The 24,443-nt window shown below is 37.0% G+C and overlaps 1 protein-coding gene across 1 annotated transcript; it reads left to right on the top strand.

Annotated features, from left to right (window-relative positions):
* The first annotated feature begins 2,449 nt into the window (after positions 1-2,449).
* On the top strand, positions 2,450-24,387 carry LOC140162332 (probable tubulin polyglutamylase ttll-15). The gene is made up of 12 exons (XM_072185559.1): positions 2,450-3,081; positions 4,091-4,264; positions 11,207-11,328; positions 11,850-11,928; positions 15,171-15,418; positions 15,759-15,837; positions 17,192-17,315; positions 18,696-18,765; positions 20,367-20,473; positions 22,025-22,097; positions 22,532-22,645; positions 23,488-24,387. The coding sequence occupies exons 3-12, from the start codon at positions 11,263-11,265 to the stop codon at positions 23,620-23,622; spliced, it is 1,095 nt and encodes a 364-aa protein (XP_072041660.1). The 5' UTR covers positions 2,450-3,081; positions 4,091-4,264; positions 11,207-11,262; the 3' UTR covers positions 23,623-24,387.
* Positions 24,388-24,443: the final 56 nt, after the last annotated feature.

The raw sequence follows: 24,443 nt of genomic DNA, 5'->3' as shown, positions 1-24,443 counted from the left end.
CCCCCGCAATACTGCGTCCACGCTCCATTTTTAAAATCACCACTTTTAACTACGTCCACGCCCAAACGCAAAATCTGCCATTTTCAACTACGGCTGCGCCGACTGCGCCGACTTAAAAACCAAGACCTATGTCCAACATACTGTTCATGTACTGCCACCACATTCACACACAATTTAACATATTATACTTCAACATCATGGGCACAAATCCCCCAAACACTATGTCCCATTCATAAAATCACCAATTTTATCCACGTCCAAGCCCAAAGCCCAAACCTGTTAATTTTCAGCTACGTCTGCGCCGACTACGCCGACATAAAAACTAGACATAGAATTTGTCCTAGTAGGCCTATACATGTACCAACAACTAATTCAAATACAATCACACAAAAAAATACCACATTTTGAACTCCTTCAACGGTATAACGGGGACAAATCCCCCCGCAATACTACGTCCACACCCCATTTATAAAAACCTGTCAATTTTCAACTACGTCTGCGCCGACTGCGCCTTGTTAAAAACCGGCACCTATAGGGCCTATAGGCCTACTCCCGAGTAGTACCAGCAAACATACTTCCTTTGTTGCAACTGCAACTTAAATAATGCATCTACGCTGCATTGATCAACCCGCCAATTTAAACCGCGTCCACGCCAAACGCCAACTCTGTCGGTTTTTTCGACTACGTCTGCGCCAACTGCGCCCACAAAAAAAACAAGACCTATACTTAGTCTCCAGAATAACACACTCACAACATTACCATACACAAATCATTAAAACAGAATACCCCACTCAAGCACAAAACACCCTATTCCAATACATACAAACATGTTACAACTTTATATAACTATACCCCCGAGAGGGGTATTCTGTAGTTACTCCAGATATAGTCACTTTTTAAAAAGAATTTGTGCACTTAACCCTCTATCTTTTTAACCAAATATCCTAGAGAGTCGTGCCATATGTCAAAATTTTTCCGCTGGTCATAAGGAACAAAAAAGTCAGTGGTCGCATATCTGTATGATCATTGCGTCACCTTCATAACCAAGGTGCCTAAGTCATTATTACATGTTTCTCATTTGCAATTTTGATTTTCTGGGTAATAAACCCATAATTAATCAAATTTCCAGCCGCATTCTTCATAAACTTGTAGAAAACATCAATAGAGATGAATTAAACCAAAATATTGACATACTTTTTGGTATTTCAATCAGGTACAATAAAAGGCTATCTTGTCATGTTTCTCTGCAAAGTTCTAATTGATAACTAAACAGCAGATTGCGTAAATCTATCACTCTTTAAACAATTCCAGTGTAGTAATTGCATTCCTTGCCCCTATAATATACATAACTTTTGTTACCAGTGTGTTATAAGTTTTTGAGAAAAATGCAAACATAGACACAAATTTATTGAGGGGTGTAGTACCCCCTTAAATACACGGCTTTCGGCTGAATCACTAGCAGGCTATGTTAGCACATCTATGACAATCACATAGGTACCAAAATGTGAATTTTGATCATTTGTACGATCGTCCGGATGAACAACTCACTGAACATGCTGAATGGGTCTTTAATTGTCATTTGTATTTTAATACTTGATTAGCTCTTTTAAATGCTGAAAAATTATAGTTTGTTGCACATCTGTCTGTTAGAATTCAAGTTTTATGTTGGAATTATCTCATGCAGAGGAGGTGATGTAGCAGAATTTGACACCACCAGATTGAACTAGATTTCACCCGAGTTCGGCACTTTAATATACTCAAGTTATGAAAGTGGATGCTAAAAAGTTCGACGCGTCATGAACAAACTTCAGCTTCCAACAATGTCAAAACAAAATAAATTGAACAGCTACTAGTGTAAGGGGCTGTGTGTATGGGGTTTTACTTTGCTATATTTTTCGGCATCCTAACACATCAAATATTGGTTCCATTGTTCTATGCTTCTCACGAGAGGTCGAAGGTCATAATGGGGCCAAAACTCAAAAATGACCCTGCAAAATGTCATGAAATATTTTACATTTGACCTACTTGACTCGATTCCAATGAGAGGACAATTTGAGGTATATTGCAACATCAAAGAACACATTTTAAATGTTGGTGTGGAGTGCGAAGTATGGAAAGTATGTCAATGGAGGCATGAGCGAAGATGACGCCAAGGAAAAGGCAAATAGGATTAGGAAGACACTGTGGGCAGTCAAGAGAAACTTCTTCAACAACTATAAGGGTCCATAACTTATAAGTATGAGGTAAAGGACAAGGACATTTCTTCAGGAGCTCCTGACCCCCAAATCGGGGAATATTTTCACACTTACATTTCCGATGATTCACACCTCGCAGGGGCAAATTTTAATGCATTTGACCAGTCAGAGAACATGATTTCTTTCTAAAAGGTGAGATTTCCTGTCATTAGTAGCACTTCCGTCGAGTCATGAACTCAACCTTTATTCTGCTCCTAATTTTCAAAACCTCACGTAAACCTACCTATAACACTACTCGGTGTATTCATGATCACCTTGAAGAACTGTTCATGCATATTAAATTTATCATAATAAGATTTCTTTTGATTCTATGTGCAGCATTAATAGAAATCAGTGAAGTGGGAAAAGAAAAGATCAGCCATTTGGCCTCCTTTGTCATGTTTTCGTCCAGAAAAGAATTGGAATCACCTTGGTATGGTATCAGAAGGGTCAATGAAAACCAGGGAACTTATGATGATATCAGGAATTGCCTCTCACGCATGATCGCACACAGTGAACTTTTGAAACATGGTTTGGTGCTGATCGTCGCTTTAGCTGGGTTTTTTTCGGGGTTTAGTACGCAGACAAAAAAAAATTGTAAATTTCTTTCAAAATGGGATTTCCACTGTCTATTCTATATTTACGACTCATCATTTGTTTGCAACTAATGGCTAATGTCGTCCTGTGGTGGAATGTGGTGTGTAATTTGGAAAATGATGATGCCCAAATGGGCACAACTTGTCATAGTAATGTGAGTGGTGTAACATACCATGTCGACGCTATGGGGAATATTAGTGCTGTGGTACCACGTTTACCGTCATTAAATCTTTACCATCATAGAGATCATGTAAGTAATTATCATCAAGCTTCATCATATTAATCGTTGCCCGAGAAGTCTGTTTTAGTTCTGTGTTTAATTGTTGCTTTTCTCTTTCTTTAAAAAATAATATCAAAAGGCCATGTATTTTGTTATCATGTTGTTGAAATAAAATTTGTTGGCAGTAACACCATGGCTGTCAGAAGATATAAAAAGTCTATTTTAACTTGGATTATTTTTGACGGGGTGTGCGTTCCGAGCTCTCGAACCCTTACCCATTTCCATTACCGAAAATATAGAGACCCATGTCTAAATATTTTCTGAAAATTGAAACCCATATCTAAGGATTTTCAGAATATTAGGACCAATTTGAGCTTGAAAATAGCAAAAGCAACATGTTTTTCACACAAAATTTAAAAAGGAGACCCATGACTAAGGATTTTTTTCTTCAAAACATAGACCCATGTCTAAGGATTTTTCGTGGAAAACCTACCACATCCCCGTATAGCGTTTGAATGTGAGTACCCCCCCCCCCCCCACCCCCACTATCGCGTGCATATTCGAAGTTGGAGTTCTCGAGTAACATAATCTTCACCAGTATTTGAAATTGTCAGGAGGACGGGGAAGTACCGGTTTTAGTTATACTCGAGAACTCTAGCTTCGAATTTGTATACGATAGTTACGCATTCAAATGTGAAGCTATCGGTGAGCAAATTCTTGGCTAGACTTCTCGAGCAATAATTGCCGGTGAGCATCATTTTTAAGTATTTTTACGAAAATATCAAATTTTACACTATTTTGTTGCACTTTCATATTTTGCTCTCTGCAGGATTGATTATCATCACCATCGCCGTCTATATATAAAGTTATTTTAAATCTTGGTCATATTGGTCTCAAATTTTCAGCACATTATTGTGAAATAGTAGAACTACCACAGCTTACTACCGTAATAGTCAGATAAGCACAACGAATCAGATCAGACAAATTATAACTTATCATGGTATTTCTACTTCATTTGAGCTTTATTATTATTAAATAGGAGCAGGTCTCGTCTTACCAAACCGTCCAAAGGGTGTTCAGTGCTCGTGGATACCAACGAACCGAAGATATGAACTCGACAAGTATCCTGTGGACGCATACGTATCCATATCTAGTAGATCCTCAGAGTCGTTCTCTACTTGCTATGGTATTAGCTATGAATACCGAACAAACTGTAAGAATACTGCGTTTTTGTAACTTCTCAACGCATGATATAACATAATATTAATATGTATAGTTGATAAGCTTATAGAAGTGCTTACATTATAGCTGCATAATTAGTTTATACGAACAATGTCACAGATACAACATGTTCTGAATCGTTATGACCAGAGGAATACTTTGGCATGGTTTTTGACGAAATCTCAAATTTGATTCCTCTTGACCCCTAGGGGATGCATGGTCCAAAACAAAAAATTGATTATGGTGTAGGCCTGATCACAAACATATTGATTGGAAATCACGGCTCGGAGACAGGAACGTGTTTCTAACTCTTTTCATGGTCGGTCGCCATTTATATTGAGCCATGAAATCAAACTCTAAGATTGTTTTTAATCCGGTTTCCCTTCACAAGAAGGCCGAACCAAACAACAATTGCCCGGAATTACCAAAAGTACATTAAAACGATGAAAGCCAAAGTCCAATGTACATACATGACATTTGACCTATGATTACATCTATTTCGGGCGGGGTTATCATGGTTATACATTTCTGAAACAAATTATTTTCCTATTTCGTTTGTCGGGAGTAATTTGAGCCAAGACGCGATTGAATCAGTGCATTTTGAAAATCTGGCCTGTGCACAACCATGGTGCATGAGATATTTGACAATTTACCTAATTTACTCTATGACTCCTGAACTAACCACACTAGTGCAATATGACAATTTACTTTTTTTTATTCCTGGCAATGAGAGGAACAATTTGAAGTAAATTACAATATGATACAGGACATTTTACATTTTTGGCCCCCTATGACCTTCGGTCCTCGTGGGAAGCACAGGGTGCATATATAGAAAAAATGGAACCAATTCTAGTTTTATCATCTTGAGGCGTAGGGATGCCAAAAATCATTGGATCCACTTATAAATGTATAGCAAGACAAAATTAGTAACCATCTTATTAACCAGAATTTACCTTTGTAGCCACCCATACCGTATTCAGCGAAGAAATGCTCGTCTAAAAGCTTCTAAAATGTCAATGGTCGACAAATTTGGAAACTCTTTAAAAACTATTGAATCTGGGTTAATAAATGGAATTCAGTTATTCAGACCTCTTTGTTTAAAGTGGCACCTCCTATCTGGGTTAATAAATGGAATTCAGTTATTCAGACCTCTTTGTTTAAAGTGACACCTCCTATCTGGGTTAATAAATGGAATTCAGTTATTCAGACCTCTTTGTTTAAAGTGGCACCTCCTATCTGGGTTAATAAATGGAATTCAGTTATTCAGACCTCTTTGTTTAAAGTGGCACCTCCTATCTGGGTTAATAAATGGAATTCAGTTATTCAGACCTCTTTGTTTAAAGTGGCACCTCCTATCTGGGTTAATAAATGGAATTAAGTTATTCAGACCTCTTTGTTTAAAGTGACACCTCCTATCTGGGTTAATAAATGGAATTCAGTTATTCAGACCTCTTTGTTTAAAGTGACACCTCCTATCTGGGTTAATAAATGGAATTCAGTTATTCAGACCTCTTTGTTTAAAGTGACACCTCCTATCTGGGTTAATAAATGGAATTCAGTTATTCAGACCTCTTTGTTTAAAGTGGCACCTCCTATCTGGGTTAATAAATGGAATTCAGTTATTCAGACCTCTTTGTTTAAAGTGGCACCTCCTATCTGGGTTAATAAATGGAATTCAGTTATTCAGACCTCTTTGTTTAAAGTGGCACCTCCTATGGAATTCAGTTATTCAGACCTCTTTGTTTAAAGTGGCACCTCCTATCTGGGTTAATAAATGGAATTCAGTTATTCAGACCTCTTTGTTTAAAGTGGCACCTCCTATCTGGGTTAATAAATGGAATTCAGTTATTCAGACCTCTTTGTTTAAAATGGCACCTCCTATCTGGGTTAATAAATGGAATTCAGTTATTCAGACCTCTTTGTTTAAAATGGCACCTCCTATCTGGGTTAATAAATGGAATTCAGTTATTCAGACCTCTTTGTTTAAAGTGGCACCTCCTATCTGGGTTAATAAATGGAATTCAGTTATTCAGACCTCTTTGTTTAAAGTGGCACCTCCTATCTGGGTTAATAAATGGAATTCAGTTATTCAGACCTCTTTGTTTAAAGTGGCACCTCCTATCTGGGTTAATAAATGGAATTCAGTTATTCAGACCTCTTTGTTTAAAGTGGCACCTCCTATCTGGGTTAATAAATGGAATTCAGTTATTCAGACCTCTTTGTTTAAAGTGGCACCTCCTATCTGGGTTAATAAATGGAATTAAGTTATTCAGACCTCTTTGTTTAAAGTGACACCTCCTATCTGGGTTAATAAATGGAATTCAGTTATTCAGACCTCTTTGTTTAAAGTGACACCTCCTATCTGGGTTAATAAATGGAATTCAGTTATTCAGACCTCTTTGTTTAAAATGGCACCTCCTATCTGGGTTAATAAATGGAATTCAGTTATTCAGACCTCTTTGTTTAAAGTGGCACCTCCTATCTGGGTTAATAAATGGAATTCAGTTATTCAGACCTCTTTGTTTAAAGTGGCACCTCCTATCTGGGTTAATAAATGGAATTCAGTTATTCAGACCTCTTTGTTTAAAGTGGCACCTCCTATCTGGGTTAATAAATGGAATTCAGTTATTCAGACCTCTTTGTTTAAAGTGGCACCTCCTATCTGGGTTAATAAATGGAATTCAGTTATTCAGACCTCTTTGTTTAAAGTGGCACCTCCTATCTGGGTTAATAAATGGAATTCAGTTATTCAGACCTCTTTGTTTAAAGTGACACCTCCTATCTGGGTTAATAAATGGAATTCAGTTATTCAGACCTCTTTGTTTAAAGTGACACCTCCTATCTGGGTTAATAAATGGAATTCAGTTATTCAGACCTCTTTGTTTAAAGTGGCACCTCCTATCTGGGTTAATAAATGGAATTCAGTTATTCAGACCTCTTTGTTTAAAATGGCACCTCCTATCTGGGTTAATAAATGGAATTCAGTTATTCAGACCTCTTTGTTTAAAGTGACACCTCCTATCTGGGTTAATAAATGAAATTCAGTTAATCAGACCTCTTTGTTTAAAGTGACACCTCCTATCTGGGTTAATAAATGGAATTCAGTTATTCAGACCTCTTTGTTTAAAGTGGCACCTCCTATCTGGGTTAATAAATGGAATTCAGTTATTCAGACCTCTTTGTTTAAAGTGACACCTCCTATCTGGGTTAATAAATGGAATTAAGTTATTCAGACCTCTTTGTTTAAAGTGGCACCTCCTATCTGGGTTAATAAATGGAATTCAGTTATTCAGACCTCTTTGTTATTGAATCTGGGTTAATAAATGGAATTCAGTTATTCAGACCTCTTTGTTATTGAATCTGGGTTAATAAATGGAATTCAGTTATTCAGACCTCTTTGTTATTGAATCTGGGTTAATAAATGGAATTCAGTTATTCAGACCTCTTTGTTATTGAATCTAGGTTAATAAATGGAATTCAGTTATTCAGACCTCTTTGTTATTGAATCTGGGTTAATAAATGGAATTCAGTTATTCAGACCTCTTTGTTATTGAATCTGGGTTAATAAATGGAATTCAGTTATTCAGACCTCTTTGTTATTGAATCTGGGTTAATAAATGGAATTCAGTTATTCAGACCTCTTTGTTATTGAATCTGGGTTAATAAATGGAATTCAGTTATTCAGACCTCTTTGTTATTGAATCTGGGTTAATAAATGGAATTCAGTTATTCAGACCTCTTTGTTATTGAATCTGGGTTAATAAATGGAATTCAGTTATTCAGACCTCTTTGTTATTGAATCTGGGTTAATAAATGGAATTCAGTTATTCAGACCTCTTTGTTATTGAATATGGGTTAATAAATGGAATTCAGTTATTCAGACCTCTTTGTTATTGAATCTGGGTTAATAAATGGAATTCAGTTATTCAGACCTCTTTGTTATTGAATCTGGGTTAATAAATGGAATTCAGTTATTCAGACCTCTTTGTTATTGAATCTGGGTTAATAAATGGAATTCAGTTATTCAGACCTCTTTGTTATTGAATCTGGGTTAATAAATGGAATTCAGTTATTCAGACCTCTTTGTTATTGAATCTGGGTTAATAAATGGAATTCAGTTATTCAGACCTCTTTGTTATTGAATCTGGGTTAATAAATGGAATTCAGTTATTCAGACCTCTTTGTTATTGAATCTGGGTTAATAAATGGAATTCAGTTATTCAGACCTCTTTGTTATTGAATCTGGGTTAATAAATGGAATTCAGTTATTCAGACCTCTTTGTTATTGAATCTGGGTTAATAAATGGAATTCAGTTATTCAGACCTCTTTGTTATTGAATCTGGGTTAATAAATGGAATTCAGTTATTCAGACCTCTTTGTTATTGAATCTGGGTTAATAAATGGAATTCAGTTATTCAGACCTCTTTGTTATTGAATCTGGGTTAATAAATGGAATTCAGTTATTCAGACCTCTTTGTTATTGAATCTGGGTTAATAAATGGAATTCAGTTATTCAGACCTCTTTGTTATTGAATCTGGGTTAATAAATGGAATTCAGTTATTCAGACCTCTTTGTTATTGAATCTGGGTTAATAAATGGAATTCAGTTATTCAGACCTCTTTGTTATTGAATCTGGGTTAATAAATGGAATTCAGTTATTCAGACCTCTTTGTTATTGAATCTGGGTTAATAAATGGAATTCAGTTATTCAGACCTCTTTGTTATTGAATCTGGGTTAATAAATGGAATTCAGTTATTCAGACCTCTTTGTTATTGAATCTGGGTTAATAAATGGAATTCAGTTATTCAGACCTCTTTGTTATTGAATCTGGGTTAATAAATGGAATTCAGTTATTCAGACCTCTTTGTTATTGAATCTGGGTTAATAAATGGAATTCAGTTATTCAGACCTCTTTGTTATTGAATCTGGGTTAATAAATGGAATTCAGTTATTCAGACCTCTTTGTTATTGAATCTGGGTTAATAAATGGAATTCAGTTATTCAGACCTCTTTGTTATTGAATCTGGGTTAATAAATGGAATTCAGTTATTCAGACCTCTTTGTTATTGAATCTGGGTTAATAAATGGAATTCAGTTATTCAGACCTCTTTGTTATTGAATCTGGGTTAATAAATGGAATTCAGTTATTCAGACCTCTTTGTTATTGAATCTGGGTTAATAAATGGAATTCAGTTATTCAGACCTCTTTGTTATTGAATCTGGGTTAATAAATGGAATTCAGTTATTCAGACCTCTTTGTTATTGAATCTGGGTTAATAAAAGGAATTCAGTTATTCAGACCTCTTTGTTATTGAATCTGGGTTAATAAATGGAATTCAGTTATTCAGACCTCTTTGTTATTGAATCTGGGTTAATAAATGGAATTCAGTTATTCAGACCTCTTTGTTATTGAATCTGGGTTAATAAATGGAATTCAGTTATTCAGACCTCTTTGTTATTGAATCTGGGTTAATAAATGGAATTCAGTTATTCAGACCTCTTTGTTATTGAATCTGGGTTAATAAATGGAATTCAGTTATTCAGACCTCTTTGTTATTGAATCTGGGTTAATAAATGGAATTCAGTTATTCAGACCTCTTTGTTATTGAATCTGGGTTAATAAATGGAATTCAGTTATTCAGACCTCTTTGTTATTGAATCTGGGTTAATAAATAAATGAATTCAGTTATTCAGACCTCTTTGTTATTGAATCTGGGTTAATAAATGGAATTCAGTTATTCAGACCTCTTTGTTATTGAATCTGGGTTAATAAATGGAATTCAGTTATTCAGACCTCTTTGTTATTGAATCTGGGTTAATAAATGGAATTCAGTTATTCAGACCTCTTTGTTATTGAATCTGGGTTAATAAATGGAATTCAGTTATTCAGACCTCTTTGTTATTGAATCTGGGTTAATAAATGGAATTCAGTTATTCAGACCTCTTTGTTATTGAATCTGGGTTAATAAATGGAATTCAGTTATTCAGACCTCTTTGTTATTGAATCTGGGTTAATAAATGGAATTCAGTTATTCAGACCTCTTTGTTATTGAATCTGGGTTAATAAATGGAATTCAGTTATTCAGACCTCTTTGTTATTGAATCTGGGTTAATAAATGGAATTCAGTTATTCAGACCTCTTTGTTATTGAATCTGGGTTAATAAATGGAATTCAGTTATTCAGACCTCTTTGTTATTGAATCTGGGTTAATAAATGGAATTCAGTTATTCAGACCTCTTTTGTTATTGAATCTGGGTTAATAAATGGAATTCAGTTATTCAGACCTCTTTGTTATTGAATCTAGGTTAATAAATGGAATTCAGTTATTCAGACCTCTTTGTTATTGAATCTGGGTTAATAAATGGAATTCAGTTATTCAGACCTCTTTGTTATTGAATCTGGGTTAATAAATGGAATTCAGTTATTCAGACCTCTTTGTTATTGAATCTGGGTCAATAAATGGAATTCAGTTATTCAGACCTCTTTGTTATTGAATCTGGGTTAATAAATGGAATTCAGTTATTCAGACCTCTTTGTTATTGAATCTGGGTCAATAAATGGAATTCAGTTATTCAGACCTCTTTGTTATTGAATCTGGGTTAATAAATGGAATTCAGTTATTCAGACCTCTTTGTTATTGAATCTGGGTTAATAAATGGAATTCAGTTATTCAGACCTCTTTGTTTAAAGTGACACCTCCTGAACGAAAGCATTTTATCACATCTGTAAAGCTCCCATGAAAGATATATGTCACTTCGGATATAAATTTGGTATGAATCCATGCAGTTTCACAATTTTAGAAAAAAATGTAGAGTTTTTTTATATGTTACAAGTTTTAGACACCCTGTATGTTCAATATGGTCTGGCTAACTGCTAACGTGAAACTCTGCCAAAAGACCTTATAAACTTAAATACTTGTTGTTTTTGCAGATCAATCATTTTCCTGGGATGGAGCCTATTTTTAATAAACAATTTTTTTTTTTTCGATGAAGAGCAAGTATATTCCAAAGACGTTTCTTTTACCAAATCAGAAGAGAGAATTTCTCCAAGAGGTAGGCCTATATTAAGGTTTATGACACTTCATTCCGTATATTAGTGTGTATCATGCTGAACTATGTTCACCAGTGATGTACAACCCATTCACAGCCTGTGCTGAGTATTTGTGGTTCGGACAAAGATATTTTACCTCATTGGGTTCGGAACACTAAGTTCACTCCCTGGTTTTATTGAACATGTTGAACTATTTGTCTATTTCATCTTTTGACATTCGTTTTCACTCCCGAACATTTTACCCACGAGATCAAATGCGCCCCTTGAGACGACGTTCAATATCCATTATGTGTTATCGGTACGCGGAGCAAAGCCAATTTGCCTTTGGTCGTTACCCGTTCTTGGTATCCCGGCTTGGTATATAGGTAGCCTACGGTTTAGTTAACTATAGGCCTATATGTTAGTCTGCTTTTTGCGTGTTAAGCAAAAAATTACAATGATATGTAGGCCCACCCCGTGAATTTTGGTTGATAACTTCTTTGACGTATTTTACCTTGTTCAGCTTGTTATTTGTGTTTGTTAGATGAAGCCTACGGGAGGAACACGATTGTGGATGAAGAAGAACATCAACCACAGAGGCAATGTATTGAAAGAAGCAAAAGGTAAGAAAACAAATCAACCAACCAATCAATCAATCAATCGACATCGATTGATCAATTGATGAATCAATCAATCACAAAAGCAATGCCTCATTTCAAATATTGAGTTTTAGTTTTGGTTTTGGTTTTGGTCACGTGGTTTCCTATTGTCCTGCCTAACCACTTGAATCACAAGATATCGAACTCATTGTTTCTACCCTTTGTTTAAAACTAAACATTTGTGACAGGTAGTTTCGGTTTTGGTTTCAGTTTCTTATAAGTGGTGTGACGAATAAAATTACAGGATTTTCGAGTTACCTGATCTAAAGTATACAAAAGAAATGTTTAAATTTCGCAGTGCAATATTCACGAGCAGAGAAGTCGAACAAAGCAGTCTACATTTGAAAGCATTGACTTAGTTTGAAAGCATTGACTTGAGACTACGAAATAGCCTAAGCTGATTTCACTGTGAAAATATATAGACCATCGAAATATTTCCACAGACATTACAATAGACACTTGACAGATTATGACTTCAGTGATATAAACACTATTATACACAACGCTATTTATGTGCATGTCGCATGACGGAAGATCAATATCATAGAAAGCTGGTTTAAACTGACTTTTATTCAATTTATTTATTGGAGACGAGAGAGAGAGAGAGAAGAGATCGCCAGGGAAAGGGTGTGTGTGTGTGTGTGTGGGGGGGGGGGGGAAGGGAAAGGGAGAAAGAGAAACAGAGGGGGGAGAGCATTGGAAGTGGGAAGGGAAGGAGGGGAGAGGGAGCTCAAGAGTGGAGTGGAATAATAGGGAAGAGTCGATATCGAGTGTGGGGAGGGGAGGGAGGAGGTTATATATAGGTGGCGGAGGGAACATAGGTAAGAGGTATGGGTTGTGCTTTCCAGGAATAATCTAATTCATAATCAAATCATCTACATCATCATGCATCGTTTATATTTCAGACAAATAAACAAAACACCCCCCACCCCTAAATATATGCACATGATTTCTACATGTAGGCCTCGTATATATCCATCCTTTATGTCTCAACGATGTCTATGCATAACTTATCAAACGAATCTCGGAACTCGGGTGTAATTATAAGGTGTCATGGAAGTGTGCCACCTACGGCAGAGAGCATCAACTGTCGCCCGCGATGATAGATATCGATAATGAAAATGTTAGCACAATAGGTTATTATATACGTATGGTTATAGGCCATTATACTTTTGATTATATATACCCTCTTGTGTCCTCCCAGCACAATAGTGTAATGATTGCAAACCAGTTCATCTCCACTTTTTAATCCCTTGATTCCCAGAGAAACCAAAACTAATGATTTGAAATGAGGGAATGTAGGCCTACTGAAAGAAGCAAAATACATCAGTCATCAATCAATCAATATTAATCATAGATAAAACGAAGCAAAATGTAGAAAAACGTCAATCAAGCAATCAAGCACAAAATAGGGGGAACAAGAAGAACAAAACATTCATTGTATTATCGATTGACCAATCAATCAATCAATCACAGAGGCAATGTATTGAAAGAAGAAGAAGGTAAGAAAACATTCGTCAATCAATCAAACTGCAGAGGCAACACAGGAGTAAAGGTATGAAAACATCAATCACACAATCAATCAAGCCATTAAGCAAAAATAGGTGGAACAAGAAGAGGATTCATTGCATAATCCACTGAGTGAATTACCCATAAAGAAATAGAACAGGTAATTAAGAACGCAAGCAAACCAGAAATAGTCATGTTCAAGTTAGTGTGGTAGACACATGTCCTTCATACACTTTTCGATTATTAATTTGATATTAAGGTTACACGAAGAAACGTATAAAAACGTATAAAAGACGTATAAAGTTGTTCTCTAAAACCGCGTTTTCTCAGCAATCAAATATCGCAGTGAGTCAAATGTTGGTGCATGGATGTATCTTAACATTATTTTTGTGTGTTTATACAAATTTTTAGAATCCGTTTGAAAATTCTTCGTTTAAATCATTTTTACGCACCATGTTCACAAGATCAAAAACACGTTCCATGCAGTTTTTTTCAAATATTCGCTCCGTATAAAACCACGCCGAGTGATTGTTTTCTCCTTTTTGTATTGTACTACAAATCGACCAAAGAAATAATGTTGCCATGGGGAAGAACCAAATACAGTACCGATTAAATTTTATTAGCCCGTTTTTGGGAACAATTTTCGAGAATCTTGTACCACAAAACACTGTTATGTTACATTATCGATATCTGGATTGTGGAACGTTAATTTTGATTTCTAACTGCCTACATTATTTCTCAAAAGTATGTCGATTCGTTTACCATTTGAATTTCACTCCAAATTTAAGCTACTTTTGCAAAAATCGAGGTTTTTCGCCATCGATACCTCCGACATTTACAGCGGTGATAAGATTGTTTATCATAAGAGCCTGGTATGCACTATTCCATAATAGTCAGTTTGAGATCAATCGATTTCACAGGTCACTCAGTAGCTCAATCGGTTAGCGCGCCCGTTCGACTATAGGCTATAATACTATAGTTTTGAGCTGGAAAACTTTGGTACGTGTTCGAGTCCCTATGTGGTCCATTCCATCTATTTTATTTTATTTTTCTCTCACTTTTTTCTTTTTTCTTGTTCGTTTCTTTCTTTCTGACTGCAGCGATTGATTGTTTTTGCCCGTTTTTTTTCATTATATAATTCAGGAATTTTTAGGCTATACTAGTCTATTATGCGCGGCCTATGAATATATTTTTACAAATTAGATTAACAAAATATTGGTTGTTGGTTTTGTTACTGTTGTTGTAGTTATTGTTGCATGCCTATATATTGCATAATCAGGGTATAAATAGGCATACTAGGCCTATTATAGCCTATAGAAGCATTGATTTATTTCACGACAGATATCATCCAGAATAATTTTAAAAATTGAAAATTTAGAAAATCCAAAGGAAAATAGCCGAAAACGGCTGCCCACAATCACCCCCCCCCCCCCCATCAGCCCATATGGTCCTATCATGGTCGCCCCTTCCCTATCCCTGCAACATAGAGGATGACTCACGAGCCGCGGTTTGTTCGTGGCCCTAGTTCAGATTGATACACTACCGTATTGTACGCGTGAGTTCATTCTTTTCTGCATGGCTGTTTCCATTATTAACTTACGCCCCTCTGGAATCAAGCCTTGAAAATCAATAGTATTTAACCTTAATTCGGTATTAATTTGATTCAGTACTTTGATTTCACTTGACCTTTGACACAGATCACGATCTGAACCAAAAGTGCCTGATGCAACAGTTCATAGCTAACCAATTCACCGTGGAAGGTCACGCAATCCAAATCGGCGTTTACGTCGTCTTAACCTCAGTCGAACCGATGAGAGCGTACATCTTTCATGACCCTATAAACCGAGTGGCCAACAAACCATTTTATCCAATAAACATCAACGACAACCAGACTTACCTTACGGATGGTGAGTTTCGGGATGAGGTTTACGTGTCTTTTTATACGGTGAGTAAAAGAGGTACATATTCCGGGTTTTTTTCTTGCTGTCTGTCTTCATCGCAACAGGGTCCAATCCTTATCCGAAATTGCGAAAAGCCCACAATTTGGGACAATTTGGGCATTCCAGTCCCTTGATTTCACTCTCTGGTCATGATGTGGGCATTCCAGTCCTTTGAATTCACCCCCCTTTGTCTGGTCCCAATTTGGGCATTCCAGTCCCCTGATTTCACCCCCCCGCACCCCCTGTTCTAGTCCCACACCGGGGTCCCACCGCTACTCTCAGCGATCTTTATACTGGGCACAAAGCATACCGAAAATATCAGATTTCTTATTTCACATATTTCAGTTTCCAGAAACGAGGACATACATGAATCATCATGGATACAGCCGTTGGATCGCAGCTAAAACATACGCCCAGATACGAGGTAAGATTATAAAGATAAACCATTGAATTTATATTTATTGATCGCTCTACGATTTATAGATAGTTAATGATAAGTCGTTGCTCACGGTGGCGCAAATCATTCCATAAACAATTCCAGGGATGCGCACTTTCGAGATCAGCGCAAGCCCTAATATATTTGCATCAACCATCGCAGCCTGGAATATTTGCCGAGTTTCATACGGGTAGACCGGGTAGTTCCTTGTCCAAGGGAATTTCAAGCTAGCTTGCACAGTTTTTCATGAGAACAGAGTTTAACAATGTCGCGTCGTCTGACGCACCATATTCGAGCGCCTTACTCCGTGACTACAAGATTGTCTTCAAGAGCTGAACAGTAAAATGAGATGCAAGATGAATGGCAAGGGAAGCATAATAACTAAGGCGGACACATATATATACCTCACTCGGAATGGAAAATGATATAAAGACTACCCCTGCTAACATAGCTAAAGACAAAGAGGAGAAGAGAAATTCTATGAAGAACTGTGACTGTTTACAGCAGGAAAGTTTCACAAACTACTCGTATATTGCCTGGATGGAGGTGTGCAGTTACTTGCCCAAAGGACAAAAATTGCGACATTCACGAAATTCCGAAATTTCTAATCATCAATAATATTTTAATTTAACATGTTAGATTTCAATTTCAAATTTCAACTAGTATCAAATAAAAAGTTAATGTACATGTATTTTATCTCAAAATACACTCGAGTCCAACTTTACACAGCAATTGTTGAGATCACTTGTTGAAGTTACTGACTAGTGATCCTGTGATGGGTGTTTTTTTTTCATGATCAAGGTTATCAAGCTGTATTGTAGTGGTCAAATTTGACCAATCCACAGCAGCTTTGTTGGTCGTGTTAATTAGGAATGGGGTATGAACGTTTGGACAGTATTTATTGTGGGATATGTCTGATGTGCTCTCATGTCTCACAACAAATACTGTCGAAACGCTGAAAACGCTCATTCCAGATCCCTTAACCTCTTTGTTCGAGTTGAATTTTGCTGAATTGTTAAGAAGCAAGGTTTTAAAATCTCTCATATCCCCGGCTTTAACATTTTCAGGGCATACTGCATAAAATGTCTGTTCTATTTAAACTAAACAATTAGCGTAAATCCAACAAAAAGATTGGATTTCCATTGATAAAGTTGTACTGACAAGCCAAATAGGTAATTTTTCTATTTTTTTTTTAATTTTGTAAATTAGTCTGGAACCGTTTTTCTGACAATGCGGAAAGTAAAACAGGATTCTTCGACTACATTACAAGGTCACTAACAATAACGACGTCAGCACTTACTACACTACACTCTGATTTCTTTCTTCAATATTTATAACACAGGATTAGACACAAGTAAAGTTATGCCCCAACTACTTGAAGCTGTTCGCGGTGTTCTGCTGAACTTACGGCCTCGTCTCGTAAGACAATATAAGCACTACTTTAAAGATCGGGCACTGCGGCAAAGGTAAGTATTATAGAATTTCCAAAATATCTCACACGGAAGTAAAACTCGACATAACTCGTGCGTCTCGGTGTGAACACGGTCCGTCTCGAGGCAGTAATTTAGATATTGTTCTTTATTATATCTCTAAAAGTATGACGATAACTACATAAAAGTATACATTTTCAGAAAGGAAATGACACAAGGAATCCAACTAGCATAACAGATTCCAGCAAACTCGAGCAGTTTGTGAGAAAATCCACCTATCTCCCACACAGGTGTAGATTTCAAGGGCCCATTCATGCAACCCATATTTGATATCCACGTGTGGAAGATTGAACCCATCACTTGAAATATCAGATTGTAGTCCCATACTATAGGGCTATGGGAAAATCAGACCCTTATTGTATGCATATCCAGGTGCTCAAGGTAAAATTACACATTCATGTACACACCGGGGTGTGTGTGTTTGCCGCCAACTGAGGACAGTGTGTATTCATAGACTGTAAAACAGTCTATGGTGTATTGCTATCTAACCGAGGACGTGTGTATCGTGTTTTCATCGCCTAACCGTGGACTAAACCCGGGGACTAAAATGGCGGATTTTTTTGTGTATAATACGAAACGGAATTTTATCTATCAACTGTTGACTGTAGTTTTTACACGTATGGCCCTCGGTTTAAAGCAACAATGTGTGATTTGTATAAAGAATAGATTCTTATTTAAATGTTTGTTTTCACTGATCACATTATCCCTTTAAATTTTGAGACAAACAAATGAGGTATAACGAAGAAAATTGCGATTTCATTCCAACGCCTACAATACGCTCGCCGATCGTATTACATGTAACTGCACGGAGCATCGCGCTCGACGTGTGTACATATACAAGCTGACATCCATGGTACATGTTAGCAAGCACTCGATCGTTGAACTCTGAATAAAACCGGGTCGACCCGGTTTTAATACAAAAGTTACATTTTACTTTTATTAAAGCACTTCAGTCTTAGTCTTTTATGTGGTATTTTAGTATATATAATTATTATAATTATGCAAAAAGTAGAAATCCGAGCAAAATTGAGGGCGTCGCTGTGAAGCAAATCACACATTAAGGCAAATATCGCTATAATGTATTTAGCATGCATTTGAGGTCTTTTGCAGCAGTTTGAGACTGTCCTCGGTTGGAAATAAGTCCGCAGTTTAGGGTGATAAATATTGTGTGTGTGTCCTCGTTTGCCGACAATTAACACGTACGCTGACATGTTACTCTCTGACCATTTTCCTTTGAACAATTCTGAATGTGTGGCTTTAAGGTCACGTCTTCCATAGGGGGTGTATGGATTTCAAGTGGAATAGCCCATACTCTTCCCTATAAGCCTATACGAGTCTTCTTATCTTTATATATAGATCCAATTTGTTCGAATTATCGAGATGGGATTTCATTGTGGATGAAGATTTAAACGCTTATCTTCTAGAGGTGAGTTCGTTGTTTAAGCGAAGCTCCAAGGTGTCGTTTTTCTTTTACTTTTTTCTTTTTCTTTCGTTCCTTTTTACTTTTAATTTTGATTCAATGGGGTATTGGACCCCTACCTAAATCCGTGCATGGGAACCAGCAACCCCCGGGCAGCAACCCAGCGTGTAATATCATGAATATGTTAACAACTCTGGTGTTTTGGGTAATGAAACGTCTTAAATGACTCTGTTACTGTCCGACTTTTTTGCAAGGAATTTTGCGTTGCGACAGACGCCGCGTCGTTCGGTTCTCCGCAGCGATTTCCGGTTGTACGCTGCATGCCACCTTTTGTTCTTTCCGCTTAATTGATCAGGTTTTTTCCCGGGCTTTGTTCAGGGCGTTGTTCGCGTAATGGACGCCTTGTGCATCGGAAGACACTGCAAAAAATTGTACCAATGCTGAAGTACGGCCAATTGTCCGCAACGTCTTCTGCAGCAGCAACAAAGCCCCGAACAAAACTATTATTTGAGCGGAACGAAGAGAGTGATAAGTTCCAGGATAACCGAAAATAAAGGTTACTTTATGCCTATTAATTAAAGTCCGATGTAAAATCATCGCTCTAGATAGTAGCCAAAATTTTCTGCAGCATTTTAAATATAGATGTGGCAAATATTTTTCCGCGACAAACGTCGAGAAGAAGAGCAAACCCCGAACAAAGCTAATTACTAAAGCGAAAAATCGCAGTCGAGAACCGGAAATCGCAGTCGAGAACCGGAAATCGCAGTCGAGAACCGGAAATCGCATCCGAGAACCGACTATAAATCATCAGATTTATAAAGTTTACTTCGAGTACTGTTAAATATCAAAAATATCAATTTTTAATCATTTGCCATAAAATGTGTATTACATTGCAAATTTCAAAAAATCAAAATTATTTGATATCAGAAGGACATTCCTCGTATTCAGAATGCAATTCGATATGTCTGATGTGCTCTAATGTCCCACAATAAATACTGTCCAAACGTTCATACCCCATCCCTTAACTGGATCCGGAAATATCCGGTCTAGGGTTTCCATAGGCATAAGCTTTTTGGTATACCGTAAAAACTCGATTGTTAGCATATGTGCTTACTATCGAGCGCTTTAGAAAACATGAAATTGTACCAATGTCCGGCGCTTTACCAACTAAGATAATGGGGTTTAGACACACATTTGCAGATCTACCTGTTCATATATTATAACTATGTGTATCGATGATTTGCTCAAAACCCGTTACACTTTTGTGGATGGGGCACTTCAGGTTTGCATGTTTTAAAAGCGCTCGATAGTAAGCACAGTTGTTAACTATCGAGTTTTTACGGTAGTAGCTTATGGTAAACGTTGCCTCTGTCGTAAAAACCCAGAGTATAACATGCAGGTCATTGCAGGAGTCTCCATATTTTTTTTTAATTTTTATTGTTGAGAGCTCTTTTGACATGCTTGATCCATTTACACATCTGAGATTAAATATGGTTCAAGTAACATTCATTTGGGACTGGCATAAGGGAAGTCACGTGAACATTCACAATGAAGTGGATTGTCCTGTTGTATCTGTTATATCTTATTCGAACAGTATTTATTTCCAGGCAAATTTGTCGCCCGAAATTACAACACGCAACCACATATCTAACATTGGAAACACTAGAACGTTACACAGCCTGCTGATGATGACAAGACACAGCAAAAATGTCAGGTATACACTGAAAAATTATTTATTTCATTCAACTTCGATAATCTGTCTCACCTATGTTTCAGATGAACATTTTATTTTTGAAAAGACCATACATAAACTACATAAAAAAATATTTCGTATAGCCCTCACGAAAATTAGTGGATTGCATTCGTGCTTGCTCAATAAGCATTTTGTGCAAATTTTATTACACAATTTGTTGCCGTTCTTTTTTTATGGACCTTTTCATTTTACATGTAAAGTCTATGGACATTAATATTAGAGAAGGCTGGAAAGAGCGCTATAGCCTCAATTTAGGCCATTTTAGGCACTTAAATGCTCATAAAAAAGAACGGCAACAAATTGTGTAATAAAATTTGCAGAAAATGCTACTTGAGCAAGTACAAATATAATTAAATACTTCTGGAGAGGGGGCTATAGCTAAAACAAAAAATGTCCTATATACCTTAGTGGTTATGAAACAAAGGTGTTTACCCTCATGTCTTTTGGCTGGTCGTCATCTTCTATGTGTCTGTCTGTCTGTCTGTCTGTCTGTCTGTTTTTGTCTCGAGACAAACATTTTCTCTTCGTATTAACCTGTTTCTTATCTCACGTTCATGTCTACAGTGTGTATGATAGTACCCATCAGCTTCCAGTAATTATGGACAAGACTGTCACATCAAAATGCAACACGGGAGCTACCTAATTTATAGATAAATGTTATAAATGGTTATAAAACTATAAGTTCTGACTATTTCAACATGATACAATGCTGCATATGTTAGTAGGCTTGTCAATAGATACCAAAAACTAATGGGTACCAATCATTTTGATACAGCCTGTATAGTCTCAATCTCATTATGCCTGTCTCTTTTCTCTGTCTGTCTGTCTGTCTGTCTGTCTACCGTCTTTATGTCTGTCTCAGTCAATATACATGGCCGGATTTACCTTTTGGAGGCCCTGGACCTGCCCAAATTTGGAGGCCCCAAATTCACGTCCCGAGAAAGGCATGTGCACTCAGTGGCCAAGTATTGGTTTAGGCCTACGTATAAAGTCGACAGCGGTGGCGGATGCATTAAAATTTAGAGGGGAACGAGCATAATTTGGTTCGATGTTATTGCGCGAAGCGCGCAAAAAAATCTATTTCAGACAATTTTAGCCCAAAATCAAGTGAATTTTGCTGTTTAAAAATGTTATTTAAATTTTTGCTCTATTTTGGCCCAAAACCTGCTGTTATTGAGGCTACAAGGAAGATGTATAGGGCAGTTTTGGGGGTCCTGAGCCCGGACCCATCTGGTCCAATGGTTTTCCGGCCCTGTCTATCAGTTTCTCTCTAACACATTTTATTTTAATCGTACTATGTTAATTTAGGGGATGAGGAAGAACAAAATAAATATTGAAGAATAACGAAGCGACTACGACGAAGAATAATTGATTCAATATTAAGGCAATAAAAAAGTAATTAAAATCAGCTAGCAATCTAGATATTTTAAAACTCTTTGCAATGTAACCATGGTATCCCGGGAATGTAACACCCAATCTGAACGTAAAACACGGTTATTTTTATTTTGACAGAGTACGTGATAGTAATGTGAACGTAGTGAGTGGAGTTTGTTATGAACAACGATGTCAACATTGCACAGACACGGTGAGATGAATATTAATGTTAAATTGCGATCCGACGTCATCGCCAACAGGAACGTCGTTTAAATATTTGCTAAATAGGGCCTACAGTGGCGTAGCCAGGACTTTTTCAGAGGGGTGGGAGCAAGGGGGGCAACTACAAAAAGGCCTCTCACAGGGGGGGGGGCAAAGGGGGGCAAGACAGGGGAAGCTCCCCCCCCGACTACGCCCGGGGACTACGCCACTGGCTAAATATTTTGTACCGGTTACCGTTGACAGCTAATCGCAATCTTGATTTTATGTAACTTTGTTAGCATGGTTAATTATGGCAACATATCGGGCAACATTATGGAGATAATGAATGGAGAATTAATTGCTTATTATGATTATATAGAACCAATACAGCCTATGCCATTGGGGTTTTTTTAATAGTTTATTTATCATTTTTCATCCACACAGGAATGTCAGCTTTGTGCACAATGCCTTTCATCCTCTGATAAAACCATATTGAAGACAACATTTGCTGAGCATATCAATAGAAGTGGATATCTTCGGACCTACCCAGAGCCAATGGTAAGTTGTAGGTCCTATAGGGCGGGACAAATAAGATATACCAGAGTGAAAGGTATTAGTGAGTTGTAGGCCTTGAGGCGGGGCAAATATATAGTACAGAGCCAATGGTAAAGCTTGGTAAGTTGTAGGTCCTACGCTCATTACTCAAGTTTGGTTGTGGTAGGGGCCGGTGTGCCGCTGAGAATTTGAAAGTGGACCCATCGACATGATCAAGGTCCTACGAGGCAAATCCTGGGCAAATAGGACCTACCAAGAGCCAATGGCAAGTTGTAGGTCCTACATGTGGGACATATAGGACTTACCAAGAGCCAATGGTGAATAGGAGCCGCAGCCCTACGGGTAGAGCAAATGAGACCTACCAAGAGCCAGACTGCCAAAAGCCAATGGTAGCCTATTAAAGTATTATTAGGTCATACGTGTGGGGCAAATAGGACCTATACCAAGATCCAATGCGCTTTGTAGCAGCAGGAAAAGGCGCATTATAAATTGTGTTAGTTAAGTTAAGTTAAGCCCTTGGGGTAAGACAAATTAATAAATCATCAGACGTCCATATACGGCACTATCATCTTTAATTTCACACTGGATGTATAAGAGTTTCATCGCAAAACGCGATATATCCATTTTTACCAATTTGAGATATATGCAAATTAAGCTGCTAAAGTATAAAGAAAATAATAACAAAATGATTATGTGATACGTGATCGATACTTATGAAGTATACTTGGATGTTTAATAAATGAGGTGTCATTTTAAAAGAACCATTTTGGACTGTATATGGCTTTTAATTAGCGTTTTGCGATGAAACTCTTGTTCATGAAACTTGTTCATTTTTCTTTTCACAGACCCAGGAAGAAGCCAGCCTTCCATACAGCACTCCGAGTGACGATGTTGATGTGAATAATTTGTCAAAAAGTGAAAACTTGAATCGTGAATGGTTACGGTTAAAATGCATCCATGATTATTACTGGTGTACTTAGTAGGCTATGTCTATATCATACATGATGTGTCCATGAAATTCAAAGCAAAAACGTGGATCTTGAATCTGGAACGATTTAAATGCATGATTATTACGGGTAATTAGTAGGCCTATATCCATTTACATCATACGTAATCTGCTGCGCGAGGATCTAGTTGCCGTGAAAAAGGAGTAGTTCTTCACGTTTTGACCGAGATAGAGTCGTGGTATGATATCATGGTGGTGGTGTTTATATGCACTGGGTGCACATTGAGGTTCATTTGCATAATGTTGTTTAATTTAGTAGAGGAACAGCGGATTACTCCTTCGGAGGCGAAGGAGCATTGCGATTTCAATGGAAATGTTATAATATGGCTTTAGCAGTATTGTGCCGACCGGGGTGCTGACACACATTCAGAAATTATCTTATTTCTGGCACAGACACTCTTGTACTAATGTGGTATAATATATAATTATGACGACATTAAACAGCACAATGTTTGATTTCATTATTTTGCCCATTATGTTGTTATTTACCTCTATTTCTAAAATATCTTTGAATGTAAAATTGTACTTTTGTCACAAAAGATATGATTTATAGTGCGCTACGCACAGGCTATTCGCACGCTTACTTTACAGGAATTAACAGCAATCAGGGACTTACATCTAAGAAGCGCATACCCTATTCATATCACAATGACTGAACCATCGCAGCCAGGATCAGCCCCTCTTTCCAAAATTTCAACAAGTTAAAAAAAGGGTATATATTTACCTAAAAACCGCACATTTAAACCCCCTGTTCCGAAAATATAATAATTATGTCATGCATATTGTGGGCGTAAG

The sequence above is a fragment of the Amphiura filiformis genome, chromosome 10 (assembly GCF_039555335.1).
Source record: "Amphiura filiformis chromosome 10, Afil_fr2py, whole genome shotgun sequence".
NCBI lineage: Eukaryota > Metazoa > Echinodermata > Ophiuroidea > Amphilepidida > Amphiuridae > Amphiura > Amphiura filiformis.
The sequence above is the reverse complement of the archived record's forward strand: the minus strand, read 5'-3'. Positions and strand labels throughout refer to the sequence as shown.